Below are 14,866 nucleotides of genomic sequence, written 5' to 3' on the forward strand. Positions count from 1 at the left end.
CAATCTGGCTGGAGTTGAAAACTGCGGTTAACCGACTCACAAATCCGTCACAGGATCCTGAGCGGTTTTCTCTCTGTGGTTTCTTGACTGTGTGACTGAGCATGCCTTGCGAAAGGCGTGGAGGGAAGGGGGGGAAGCGAGGCTGAGCTTGTTATGAGGCTGTGTGTGTGTGTGTGTATGTGTGTGGTTGTGGTTAGTGTAGGGACAGGCAGCTTGAATGCATAAGGCCCTCTCCTAATATCATGTGGCCCCCAGCCTAATTTCACGCAGGTGGAGAGAAGCCCAGAAGGAGCGCAGGAGGGAGGGGAAGCTAAAATGGCTGGAATTATGGAAGAGGGAGCCGAGGCAGATTTAGGGGAATGCAGCCAGTTCACGCGGGTGGCGCTGTGGGTTAAACCACAGAGCCTAGGATTTACAGGTGGTACATGACCCCAGTTAAGCTTGCAAAAATTTATCACCTGCCTGATAACAAGTGTTGGAAATGTAAAGAAGCTGAGGGAACATTCTTTCATCTTTGGTGGACGTGCCCAAAGGTTAAGGCTTACTGGGAAATGATATATAATGAACTGAAGAAGGTATTTAAATTTACCTTTCCTAAGAAACCAGAGGCCTTCCTTTTGGGCATAGTCGGCCAATTGGTGCCAAAGAAAGACAGAACATTTTTTATGTATGCAACAACAGCAGCAAGAATACTTCTCGCTAAATATTGGAAGACACAAGATTTGCCCACCGTGGAAGAATGGCAGATGCAAGTGATAGACTATATGGAGATGGCAGAAATGACTGGCAGAATTCGAGACTTGGGAGAAGAGTTGATGGAAGAGGACTGGAAAAAGTTCAAGGATTATCTACAGAAATATAGTAAATTGTCTGAATGTTAAAATGATGTGGGATGTAAAGGTAACACGGCATTTGGGATATGGTTAAAATAGGTATGAAAAAAAGGATCTAAAAAAGACGGGAAATTAGAGATATAGCAAGTGGGAGTACACAATTATAAATGAGATGTGAAAGAGGGTTAGAATTTGCTGAATTTGACGGAATAAAGAGGAACACAAAAAAGGGAGATGTGAGGAGGTCAGGAAAGAGGGATATAGAACCTTGAAATTTAAAAGTGGATTTTTTCTTTCTTTTTCTTTTTTTTTACTAAGTGTGTATTTTTTGTTTTTTGTGTTGATATGTCTTTGTTTGATTTTTATGTGTTGTAAAATCCTAATAAACATTTATTTAAAAAAATAAACCACAGAGCCTAGGCCTTGCCGATCAGAAGGTCGGCGGTTCGAATCCCCGGGACAGGGTGAGCTCCCTGCTCCTGCCAACCTAGCAGTTCGAAAGCACCTCAAAGTGCAAGTAGATAAATAGGTACCGCTCCGGCGGGAAGGTAAACAGTGCTTCCGTGCGCTGCTCTGGTTTGCCAGAAGCGGCTTAGTCATGCTGGCCACTTGACCCAGAAGCTGTACGCCGGCTCCCTCGGCTAGTAAAGTGAGATGAGCGCAGCAACCCCAGAGTCGGCCACACCTGGACCTAATGGTCAGGGGTCTCTTTATCTTTACCTTTACCAGGGGGCGACACAGCCTGCCAGCTCCATCCGCATTAGTCCCAGTTGCCCTTGGAGGGCATGGCAGGGAGGAAGATGGGGTCAAAGCTAGAAATAGTTGGCTCTGCCTTGTCATTGGTTCTGGCGCCACCTCCTGTTGGCTTCCGCTCATTGCGTCTCACCAGTCACCACTGGCCTTGGCAGGAAAAAATGTCCCTACTCCTGCTTTCCTGAGTGCAGGGCTCACAAGTCACGGGCATATTTATTGCACCACTGCTTGATTTGCTATGAGTTCTTGGAGCACATCAGACCAGCTTCCAGGCAGTGTGTGTGTGTGTGTGTGTGTGTGTGTGCACTCAGTGACCTGAATTGGGAACCTTGTGACCTCAAACTGACTTATAGACTGGCACACTGGCCTGCTAGCTGGGATTTCAGGCGCTCTCTACCCATATACACACAGCAGAATCCTGATATCCTTTGCCCCAGTGCCTGGTAGATGTGTCTACTAGGCCAGCCACCACTCACTTCAGCAATATGTTCCAGCCACTGAGGAAGCACCTTTAGCGATCTTCTAAATCAGAGATGGGGAACCTGTGGCCCTCCAGATGTTGCTGGAATACAACTCCCATCATTCCTCACCATTTAGCACCCTAAACAGCATCCTCCACTGCAGCTGAAAACACCAGGCCAGCGGAGGTTTATGGCACATACAACTCTGTCCTAAAGTGCTTTGCTGCCACTCCCTGTCTCAGCCACCTGAGACACCCATCTCACTCTGCCTAATAATAGAGCCAGCCCTGTGGCTCATGGCTGTGAATCAGGCATAGGCAAACTCGGCCTTCCAGATGGTTTTGGGACTACAACTCCCATCACCCCTGACCACTGTTAGCTAGGGATGATGGGAGTTGTAGTTCCAAAACATCTGGAGGGCTGAGTTTGCCTATGCCTGCTGTAAATCCATGTTTATAGTATTATGGCCAGTGTGTTAAAGAAGGGGTGGAAGATTCATCACTGTGGGGGCTGTGTTTGCAATAATAATAAAAAACACAATACCACCCCCTGAGTAAAACAAATTTGGGGAACTATGCAAACATTGGCAGTGGAGATGCACTGGGCTGGAACTGTCTGTGGAGAGAAACACGCACAGCGAGAAAGTAGTCAAATGCAAAACCAGTACTTTATGGTCCCTGGCGGGGAGGGGAAATCTTTCTACTCACGCTTGCAGATTTCCCTGTTAATTGTAACTGTCGTCCTCCTTAATGAGTCCAATCAGCTTCAAGGTCTTTGGCAAGCAACACCGGGAGTTGGATTCCCAGTTGTCTTGGTTGCACAATGTTGAAATATTTCATCTCGGGCTCTTGCATAACCTACTAACCCTTGGAGTCGGTGTGGCCAATTATTTTCCTTGTTGAACCAGAGGTCTTCCCATCTAACAATGCCACTCAACATCAACCTCATGAGATTAGGTCAAGCCTACCGCCAACATGGGAAGAATCACATATCCACAGCGAAAATTCATGTCGCATTAAGCAGGAGGAGGAAGTAGAATTATGAACTGGACCAACTCAGGTGGTAGATTGGGAATTGCAGTTCTGAATCATCCCCTGAGTAAAAAAGCTCACTGTTTGTAGGAACAGTGCATCAAGGTTAAATAGAGCCTTCACCCTGGTGTGCTAGCTTTCTTCATTCAAGTTGGGTTCCTTTCCACACGCGAAAGCATTCAAAAAGTCACAAACACAATGTATGCCTATTATCTCTCAATAATTTGTTCATGTGGCAGAAGTCTAACATAATTTTTCCTAGATAAACTGAACCTTGGGAGGAAATATTCTTTACAGTATATTCTTTTATATTTATTTCCAGAGGGGTCAGTCTCTTCCTGAAAAACAGCAAAGACTATCTATTATGCCACAATAAATTTATTAGTCTTTTAAAGTGCCACAATTTGTTTGTTTGTTTAAATCCCCCCCCCTTAATTTATTTATTTTACATGTATTCCGCCTTTCCACCTTAAACTTGGGGCTGTGGAAGGACCAACCAAATTTCAATAAGAGCCATACAATGTAAACAAAGATTCAATAGCAAAATGTTTTAAAACACACACACACACACACACACACACAATGTTTCATATAAATTGTCTAAGGGAAAAAGAAAATCCTTACCTTGAGTGGTACAACTTGCATCAAAATGGCAAAGTTTGTGAGATGGTTACACAAACAGACCGAATAGTTGAAACCTCCTTTGTCACGCACGCAGCCTTCATTAGACCAAACACCACTTCCGTTGCTACAAAGTGCATAAGAATAGGTGTCCATGTTATTTTCTTTAAAATGTTTCTGCACTGCCTTTCCAAGGTTTGAGATCACTTATAAAATCTAATCTAAGTGTCTAAACCACTGTTTGAATTAAGGTAAAGGTAAAGGACCCTGGGACGGTTAAGTCCAGTCAAAGGCGACTATGGGGTTGCAGCACTCACTTTTCAGGCCGAGGGAGCCGGCGTTTGTCCACAGATAGCTTTCTGGGTCATGTGGCCAGCGGGACTAAACTGCTTCTGGCACAACAGAACACCGTGACAGAAACCAGAGCACATGGAAATGCTGTTTACCTTCCCACCGCCGCGGTACATATTTATCTACTCGCACTGGTAGGCTTTCAAACTGCTAAGTTGGCAGGAGCTGGAGCTCACCCTGTCACGGGGATTTGAACTGCTGACCTTCTGATCAGCAAGCCCAAGAAGCTCCGTGGTTTAGACCACAGCACCACCCATCACTGCTTGAATTATGACGCATGGGTGGGGAAAAGATATAATGAAATCCTCACACCCCACCTCTTGACTCCTAATTTCAGAAAAAGCATACTGGTGGGATCCAATAGCTTTCTAAAAAGAGTAGTTTGAAAGGCTATCACAAACAGTAAGGGGATGAGCTATTTAGTGCATGTTTTGCACACAAAAGGTCTTTGGGTCAATGCTTCACACCTCCAATGAGGACCAGGGGGAAACCATGTCTGAAGCCTTTAAGAGCTTCCACCAGTCAGTATGGATAGTACTATGTTTGATGGGCCAATAGTCTGGCTCAGTATAAGATAGCTTCTAAGGTTCTCTTTTCCCCTGCATACAAGCAGTTTGAAACAGTGCTCTTCAACCTTGCATTCACAGATGTTGTTGGGCTATAACTGTAATAATCCCCACCCAGCTTAGCCAAAAGTCATGGGTGAAGGGATCTGCTGTCCAACAACATCTGGGGATTCAAGGTTGAAGAACACTGGATTAAAACACAATATAAAACAAAGCACAGAAGAGAAAATGGCGTTCCAGCAAGAAAACTCACGGACAAGCCAGCCCAGTGGAAAAGATGTGAGTTTTGCAACCCCTTCTAAAGCCTACAAAGAAAGGGAAGCTATGCACTTTTGGGGTGAGATCATCCTACAGCAATTGCAACTGCACAAAGCAGCTACGACAGCAATTGCATTCTGGTGTAACTGCAGTGGCACAGCAATGCCCAGCCTTTCCCACTCTATCCTTGCCTTCATTCTACAGTCTCAGAGCAGCTAATATAGACTGATGTGCATCTCCTCGCCTTCCTGTACATCCATAAAGCTCATTCGATTATAAGGCAAAATTGTAATAAATTGTTTTGTAAATGCCAGCTGCCTAAAGTTTAGTGCACGTCTGATTCTTTACCCAAATCCAAAAAGAAAGAGAAGTTTGCATCCAACTAAGTAGACCCATTGCAATTAATGGACCCAAGTTAGTCATAGTTCATTAATTTCAACAGGTCTGTTCAGAATAAGACTAACAATGGATACAGCCCAGAAAATGTGTTTCATTAAAAAAAATAAATCCTGGTGGATAGGGCCAAGGACCCATCTAGAGACTAACACTCTATTCTCACATTAGCCAACCAGATGCCCATGGCAAGTGGAGCCAGAGTGGAACAGTGCTCTCCCCACTTGTGATTCCTGGCGACTGGTATTCAGAGGTGCGCTGCCTCCAATATCAGAGGTAGACCATTGCCATTGTGGCTAGTAGCCACTGATAGCCTTGCCCTCCATGAAACTGCCTAATCCTCTTTTAAAGCCATCTAAGTGAGTGGCCATCACCACTTCTCATGAAGCCAATTCTATAGTTCAATTATTTCCTGTGTAAAGTAAAGGTAAAGGTAAAGGGACCCCTGACCATTAGGTCTAGTCACTGACGACTCTGGGGTTGCGGCACTCATCTCACTTTATTGGCCAAGGGAGCCGGCATAAAGCTTCTAGGTCATGTGGGCAGTATGACTAAGCCGCTTCTGGCGAACCAGAGCAGCGCACGGAAACGCCGTTTACCTTCCCCCACCGGAGCGGTACCTATTTATCTACTTGCACTTTGACGTGCTTTCAAACTGCTAGGTTGGTAAAGGTGTATTTAAACACCTTTTTTAATTCATTATATATCTTCTCCCAAAAGGCCTTCACTCTAGGGCAGGTCCACCAGAGGTGAAAAAAAGTTCCTTCATTTTCCTTACATTTCCAACATTTGCTATCAGACGAATGGTATATTTTAGCCAGTTTAACAGGGGTCATGTACCATCTATACATCATTTTCATCACATTTTCCTTCAACGCATTACATGCAGTGAAGTTCAGCCCAGAGGTCCACAACCTTTCCCAATCTTCAAACATAATATTATACCCAATATCCTGCGCCCATTTTATCATTGTTGATTTTACCATTTCGTCATGTGTGTTCCATTTCAGCAGCAAGTTATACATTCTTGAAAGTACCTTAGTCTTAGGTTCTAACAGTTCAGTTTCTAACTTTGACTTTTCCACTTGGAATCCTAACTTTTTGTCATTTTTAAACACTTCTTTAATCTGAGCATAGTGTAACCAGTCTCGCACTTTGTCTCTCATCTTTTCTAAACTCTGCAATTTCCAGTTGTCACCATCCTTTTCTATTATCTCCCAATATTTTGGCCAGTTGGCCTCCATATTGGCTCTTTTCCGAGCCTTAGCCTCCAGGGGTGACAGCCACCTCGGAGTTTTATTCTCCAATAAGTCTTTATATTTTGTCCAGACATTAAAAACTGATTTTCTGACAATATGGTTCTTGAAGGCCTTATTTATCTTAGCTTTATCATACCATAAATATGCATGCCATCCAAACGCATTATTAAAACCTTCCAAATCCAAGACATCCGTATCTTCAAGAAGTAACCAATCTTTCAACCAGCAGAAAGCTGCAGCTTCATAATACAACTTTAAATCTGGCAGGGCAAAGCCCCCTCTTTCTTTCGCATCTGTTAATATTTTAAATTTGATTCTGGGCTTTTTGCCCTGCCAGACAAATTTAGAAATATCTTTCTGCCACTTCCGGAAACACTCTGTCTTGTCTACAATCTGCAGTGTCTGAAACAAAAATAACATTTTTGGCAATACATTCATCTTGATGGCAGCTATTCGGCCTAACAAAGAAAGTTTTAGTCTTGACCAACTATCCAAGTCTCTCTTAATCTCTGACCAACATTTTTCATAATTATCTTTAAATAAACTCAGATTTTTTGCTGTTATGTTTACCCCTAGGTATTTAACTTTTTTAACCACATTTAGTTCTGTCTCTTTCTGAAGCTGTTCCAACTCAATGTCTGTCATGTTTTTCCCCAAAACTTTAGTTTTTTGCTTATTTAACTTAAATCCTGCCACTCGACCGAAGTTTTGAATCAGTTGTAGAACTCTTTTCAAACTAGACTCCGGCTCCTGTAATGTCAAAACTAGGTCATCTGCAAAAGCTTTAAGTTTATATTGTTTCGCTCCGACCTGAATCCCTTCCACCAACCGGTCCCCCCTAATCATATTCAGGAGCACTTCCAGAACCGAAATAAACAGTAATGGGGAAATCGGGCAGCCTTGTCGTGTACCTTTTTCAATTTTAAACTCTTCTGTAACCACATTGTTAACTATCAGTTTAGCCTTTTGTTCTGAATATATTGCCTCAATCCCGTTCTCAAACCCCCGTCCCACTCCCATTTCTTTTAAATTCCCCTTCATAAATTTCCAAGATATGTTGTCAAAGGCTTTCTCCGCGTCTATAAAAATTAAAACTGCTTTAGTGTTTATGTTTGTTTGTAAAAGTTCCAATATGTCTATGATGTTCCTTGTGTTAGTAAACATATGTCTGCCCGGGAGAAAGCCTGCCTGGTCTTTATGGATTATCTCACTTAAAACTTTCTTAAATCTTCGTGCCAAAACATCTGCAAATATTTTGTAATCCACATTTAAAAGGGAGATGGGACGGTAATTCTTGAGTTGTGTCTTTTCAGTTTCTGACTTTGGAATCAATGTGATAAATGCTTCTTTCCACGATTCAGGCGCCTTCTTCCCCTCCATTATTTCATTACTGACCTCCAACAAAGGTTGTATCAAATAATCCTTCAATGTCTTATAGTAGTTAGAGGTCAGTCCATCTGGCCCTGGTGATTTGCCCTGTTTCAGACTCAGGATGGCCTGTTCAATCTCTTGTCGTGTTATTTTGCCATTTAAAATTGTTCTATTTTCTTCTGACAGCTTTGCTAATCCATTTCTCTCCAAAAATTGTGTAATCTCTATTTCATCTTGTGGCCCTTGAGTATATAACTTTTTAAAATACCTCTGGAAGCACTTTCTAATCTCTCCCGGGTTCTGAATGTTCCTTCCTTCAACCTCTAAGTTTGTTACTGTATTTAATCTTTGTCTCCTTTTCAACTGCCAAGCTAGCAGTTTCCCACATTTATTTGCCGATTCAAAAGTTTTTTGTTTACTAAGAAACCAGAGGCCTTTCTCCTGGGTATTGTCGGCCAGAGCGTGTTAAAAAAGGACAGAACATTCTTTTTGTACGCAACAACAGCAGCAAGAATATTAATTGCCAAGAATTGGAAAACTCAGGAGCTACCCACTGTGGAAGAATGGCAGATGCAACTGATGGACTATATGCAATTAGCCGAGATGACCGGCAGAATTCGAGACCAGGGAGAAGAAAGGATGGAAGAAGACTGGAGGAAATTTAAGATTTATTTACAAAAATATTGTAATTTGGCTGAGTGTTGAATTGGATGCCAGTGCAGACAATTGTCTACCATTAAATTAGATTTAAGGCTGAATTATATGTCAAACCAAATTAAGATTATTAATTAAGATGAGTTAAATGATAATTTGTTTGAAATTAATTTAATAATGATGTAAGTGTATGCGGGAGGTGTGGGGGAGTCCCATGTAACAATTGAGAGATGTTAAATGGACAATGATAAGTTGTGCTTATCTAATATATGCTTTATTTGAAAACTTCAATAAATATATTATAAAAAAAAAAAACAAACTGCTAGGTTGGCAGGAGCAGGGACCAAGCAACAGGAGCTCACCCCATCACGGGGATTTGAACCACAACCTTCCGAGCGGCAAGCCCTAGGCTCTGTGGTTTAGACCACAGCGCCACCCACGTCCCTCCTGTGTAAAGAAGTACTTCTTATTGTCTGTCGTGAGTCGTCAAACATTCATTGGATATGTCCTAGTATTATGAGAAAGCGGGGGGGGGGGGATACTTCTCCTATCCACTTTCTCCAAACCATGCATAATTTTATACACCTCTATCAAAAGTTGCCTCATAAAGTGAGCACAACAGGAGTCTGTCATAAATATGCAGGTGAGCTCACCACTGAAGTTTCAAAAGGAAACGAGCTTTTTAAATTGGAAGAGATCGGCCCCTGCAGAGCTCTCCGAAGAAAGGAAGGCAAAGCATCCCAGGGTAACTTTCCATCATTAAAACTGCCCCAAAAGAAAAAAGGGGGGGACCAACCCCAGAAGGACAGAACAGTGTGTGTGTGTATTGGCAACCTAAACCTGTTATTGCAGCACAGCAAGGTTTCCACACCCACCCACCCCAGTATCCTAGTGTGTCCAGAGGACAGATAACCTGAATTTAAAAGATATCTAAGCTGACTGGTTGACACTGAGATCCAGCGCCGAGGGCCTTCTGGCAGTTCCCTCATGAAGTAAGGTTACAGGGAACCAGACAGAGGGCCTTCTCGGTAGTGGCGCCCACCCTGTGGAACACCCTCCCTTCAGATGTGAAGGAAATAAGTAGCTATCCTATTTTTAAAAGACATCTGAAGGCAGCCCTGTTCAGGGAAGTTTTTAATATTTAACGCTGTATTGTTTTTAATACTTGATTGGGAGCCGCCCAGAGTGGCTGGGGAAACTCAGCCAGATGGGCGGGGTATAAATATATTATTATTATTATTATTATTATTATTATTATTATTATTATTACCTAGCAGCTTTCTGGGGCACTGTGGGAAATGTAAAGGGTAACCCAGCAGTAGCTTGGAGTGCTGCAACCACAGCCAGGTAAGCCTCTTGGGAAGGCCTGAGCACCTCAGATTTGGAGCCAGTCCGGCCAAGATACATTCCAGGGAAATGTGACAATGATACTTCCTTTTGCATCAAGCTTTCAGTTATGCAAAGTGCTTCACCTGCATTATGTAACTGCAACCCTTGCTTACAACCAGTGGCGGAGCAAGCCGATTGGGCGCCTGGGGTGGCACACATGCCCTGCACCCAGGGGCAGAGCCAGCCACCTGCAGGGGTGGGGCTAGCCAGGGCAGGATGCTCTGTGGGGCCTCTGAGGAATCTGCCTGTCTCCTCCCACTCAGCTGCCCTACAGCTGAGGGGGAGGCGGCGGGCAGACCGTTTGGGGCAGCGCGGAGCCTGAGGGCGCATAAGCCACCGTGTTGCTCCCGGGAAAGATGCGTGGCTCGGGCGCGCTGCTGGCCTTGTGGTGAGTGCTGCCCGGCATTTTGTCACCCCCGTCAGTGGTGACACCTGGGGTGACCTGCCCCCACCAGACCCCCCTTCCTCCGCCCCTGCTTACAACAACCTCATTAGCAAATTGCATTATCTCCCCATATTGCAGACAGCAGAAGGGAAGACTGAGATGGATAGAAAATGGCCTGCCTAAGGCCATGTATGGTTGTTTTTTAATTATTATTATTATTATTACTATTATTATGATGCCAGATTTTTGTATTGCTTTATCAAATATACTGCATCTAAGCAGTTTACATAAACTGGTATAACATATTCAATTAAAACAGCAATAAAACTGGCTTTAAAAATAATAAAAATAATAAAATTATCTTAGCAGAGGTGTTATTCAAACTGGAGACTTCCATAATTTGTAGTTCTATTATCCTCTATTATCATCACTGTCATCATGCCCATCTCATTTAGTACCCACTCTTTACTAGAAGGTCACAGGGCTACAACGATTTAAAATTTTAGCCACCATGCTACATTTTGAGTGGCACTGAAAGGAGGAAAAAAATCACAGGATGGGGATAACTTGTCAATCAAGCTAAAAGAACTTTCTTTAGGCTGGGGGGGGGGGGGGAGATGTAACTTGCATAGCTTCCATTGAACAACAAAGGCTGGCCTTCTGAATCCATGATCAGTTTTGTCCTGAATTTCAATCTCAATGTGGGAACGGATGCTGGAGAACTGTTCCAAAGGGTGATTAGCATTCTAATCCATATGGTGGGCTTTATCGTTCAGAAATGTGTTCCAGCTTCCCTTTTTTAAAATCCAGATGTGAGTAAGAAATCCCTTTACTTAGTTTAGTAATGGGGCGAGTAATCCGTCTTCGTTTTATTGCCCATGATTTCATTGTTTTGACTGCTCCCATGAACCTAACACGGAGGGGAGGGTGGGGCAAAGTAATTCTCTGGTACTGTAGCCATTTTTTTTATTTAAAGGGCTCAATCCTCTGATCAAATACAGAACTACGTCACGCACCTGTAATCCAAAAAGGCACAGTAAAAGTTCACTTGGTTGCTTTCGTTCATGACTTGGCTGTATTGGGGAGCAGTCTGAAAGGAAAGAAAGAAGACGTGTAAACAAAAAGATAACCAGGACACACTGGAGTCTACCATGGGTAGAGACAAGATGTTGGCTGGCGCGCCAAAAAGCTCCTTTTTGGAGACTTTGGATGCCATCCAAAGTCAAACCAAGGGACTGGCTTGCATTGGGATGCTCAAAGGAGGGGCATGGCTCAGTGGAACAGTACCTGCTTTTCATGCACAAGGTCGCAGGTTCAACCTTCAGCATCTCCAGGTAAGGCTGTTGATGGCCCTTGGCTGAAACCCCCAAGAACTGCTTCCAATTGGAATAGACCAGGCACGTCCAGCTCCCAAGAGGCTGAGATCTATTCCCAGTATAAAAAAAACTGGCAGTGACCTACCCATTGTCAATGGAGGGAGGAGGAGAGTGCGTGGGGTGGGTGGATTGCCCAGAGTTGTTGAGCTTATTTTAAGGGGAGATGCCATAATTTGCTCACCAAACAATACACCAAACACATACAGCCCTATCGCATCCCCAATCGCCAGCAGCAGGCGCCAAACGACTGCCCACATGACGCAGAGCAAGGGGGGCAGGAGGCGGATAGATTCATTGCCCAATTCAGTTAATCCCACGATTAATAAGGATCCTGTGATCAACCATGATCATCTGGGGATCTACCTGTAGATTTGACCGGTTGGACATGTCTGGAATAGACTATACTGAGCCAGTTGATGGCCAGATATCCCAAGATAGATAGAACGATGGGTCTGACTCAGTAGAAGGTAATATGCCCAGCCATTCAGCAAGGCACTCCTTCCAAGCAGGGCCTCTGATTGGCCTGTTGGAAGCTGCCCTCTTTGGTGGGAAGACAGCCCCTCAATCATGCCGGCCAAGGGGAACTCCCCCACCAATGGCTAGTGAGTGAATGTGCTCTGGCTGCCAGGGGTGACGCTGGAGCATGAGGGGCCACAATCGTTGCACCCTGTGGAAGCAGTGAGTGGCCAACATGCAAACTCGGGCAATGCACATTCACTTGTGGTGAGATATATTTGTCTGATCTCTGTATCTTGCTGTCATGAGGGGCAGGCATACGTTTATTGCATGGGACTTCTTGTGTTGTTATACTGGGGGGGAATCAGGTTAAAACATTTATTTAAGCACACATTTTTCAATGAATTTGAAGGCAATTTTCTCCTTAAAAGCACATTTTTTAAAAAATATACGATATGTATTTACACATGCATTTATGTGCAAAATGTAAAATATTTATATGCAGTTGTGGGACCAAAACTACACTGCAAAAATGGGAGAGCTGCATAAATGGTTTTATTTCGATCTGCAAACAAGTTCAGGAACATGAAATCAAGCCAATCTGCTGCAAAAAGTGGACTGAGTGGATTCCTCCCCCGTAGACAATTGTTTCATATGTTGTTCTCAAAGATCATGGTTTCCCTGGCTCCCAGTGAGCAATCCACCCTACATAGCTCAAACACTTCTAAATTTAACATTTCCCCAAAATTTTCTCAGTTGGAATCTTTGTTTTTTCTTTGTACAAGAAGATTAGCCATCAGACAGAGCCTGATATCATGTTCTCTTAAGTATAGCAATTGATATAAATTTACACATATTGTGTCTGCAATCTACTGGAGGAAAAGCACTTTAGGAGAATTCCATTTATTTAACTTTGCTCTTTAAAAAAAAAGTGATTTGATACAGAAGTACAGCAATAATTGCATGATTACATAACCATTCCAAATAACTCTTTAATTTCAAAACAAGAATCTGGAAAGAACATAACCAAGATCAGGTGGGCTGTATTTTTCATTATGTATCGTAGCAAAATTGTTTTTGCAAAGCGAAGGAATGCAGCTGCACTTTCAACCCCTCCAAATGAAAGTTCTTGGCAGACCTCAAGGAAGCAAACCTTTCTTCATGGGAAAACAAACCAATGTTCAGCTATAAAAGCATCCCTCAATCAGTTTAGCCCCTTCCAACTAGAACGACACACAAATTCATAAGTGGAGAGTTGTTTCATTTTAAGCCCATATTGATGATAAGAGAGATGCTACTGTTATTTCCGACTATAGCCTCCTTTGGAGTAACCTAAATATGTATGGAAGTGAGAGCTGGACCATAAAGAAGGCTGATTGCCGAAGAATTGATGCTTTTGAATTATGGTGCTGGAGGAGACTCTTGAGAGTCCCATGGACTGCAAGAAGATCAAACCTCTCCATTCTGAAGGAAATCAGCCCTGAGTGCTCACTGAAAGGACAGATCCTGAAGCTGAGGCTCCAATACTTTGGCCACCTCATGAGAATAGAAGACTCCCTGGAAAAGACCCTGATGCTGGGAAAGATGGAGGGCACAAGGAGAAGGGGACGACAGAGGACAAGATGGTTGGACAGTGTTCTCGAGGCTACCAGCATGAGTTTGACCAAACTGCGGGAGGCAGTGGAAGACAGAAGTACCTGGCGTGCTCTGGTCCATGGGGTCACGAGGAGAAAATAAAGACACAGGACACCAAGTATTAAGGTTAAATGGGCGAATTAGGCCACAACTTTATTGATTTCAGGAATGAGAGGTATTGGCTTAGGCATTGGTCCTATCGACTAGCCGGCTTCAGCCCGATTGCATGAAGACCAGCAAGGGTTAACACCATAAGGGGGAGTCCTGCTGAGGCACGTCAACTAGGAGCTCCCCCGGGTCACCGCTCGGGGGCGTGCCTTAGGCCCATACCTCCATAGGCTTCGGACAGGGCCACGCCCCCCCCCGGAATCCTCTATCGGACTACCCTTAGCTTTGGGGGGAGGTGATGGCGTTTCCTCCCCCCCCACATCCTCTTAACCCCTCCTTACCAATGCCTAACCACCACTCGAGCAAGGCAGGCCACGCCCCCCCAGCCACCCGATTGGCTGGCTGGGCAGACAACGCAGCCAGGATTCTATCAGTCTCACGAGGGCTGAAACCAGCCCCCGCGCACATGGGGTGGGCGTGAAGCCCGCAACCCCACCTCCTTGCCAGGTTCGGAAGTGGCTTTATATCTGACTATGGCATCCTTTGGAGTAACCTAAATATGTGCAAACTTCCACATGCTTGAATTTGTTGCATTTTGGTCCAGTTATTACAATCTCCCTCTGCAAACTAACAGGGGTAGATAAGAAAGATGGGAAATCTAATTTAGCTCATATTGTACTATAAGTTGGTTCACGTAAATGGCACCAAATCTCTCTCACACACACACAAACATCAGTGTGGGATACATTCATCTGTACATGAGACGTAAGAACATAAAAAAGAGTGTGCTGGAGCAGACTTTTGGTCAGGGGAAGCATGCTTTGGAGAAACCATAATTGCTTTTTTGTGCAGGAATTTTCTTTCCTTTTTAATACAAGGAGCATTCAGGTGCCCAATCCCTTCCTTGTGGTCCATTATGGTGCCTTCCAGCAATGTAGAACACCCTGTGAGTCCTGCTCCTCATGC

At 43.9% G+C, this 14,866-nt stretch overlaps 1 protein-coding gene across 2 annotated transcripts in view; it reads right to left on the reverse strand.

Moving 5' to 3' along the window:
* The window catches only part of ADGRD1 (adhesion G protein-coupled receptor D1), a 284,026-nt gene that overhangs the window by 137,699 nt on the left and 131,461 nt on the right, over window positions 1–14,866 (reverse strand). For both annotated transcript variants that reach the window (XM_083589948.1, XM_083589949.1), the window contains 2 exons: window positions 11,342–11,415; window positions 3,703–3,826 (listed from right to left, as the gene is read on the reverse strand). In XM_083589948.1, coding sequence (XP_083446074.1) covers window positions 3,703–3,826; window positions 11,342–11,415 — 198 coding nt within the window. The remainder of the gene's footprint in view (window positions 1–3,702; window positions 3,827–11,341; window positions 11,416–14,866) is intronic.

This window comes from Podarcis filfolensis (genome assembly GCF_964270895.1).
Source record: "Podarcis filfolensis genome assembly, chromosome: 16".
Classification (NCBI taxonomy): Eukaryota; Metazoa; Chordata; class Lepidosauria; order Squamata; family Lacertidae; genus Podarcis; species Podarcis filfolensis.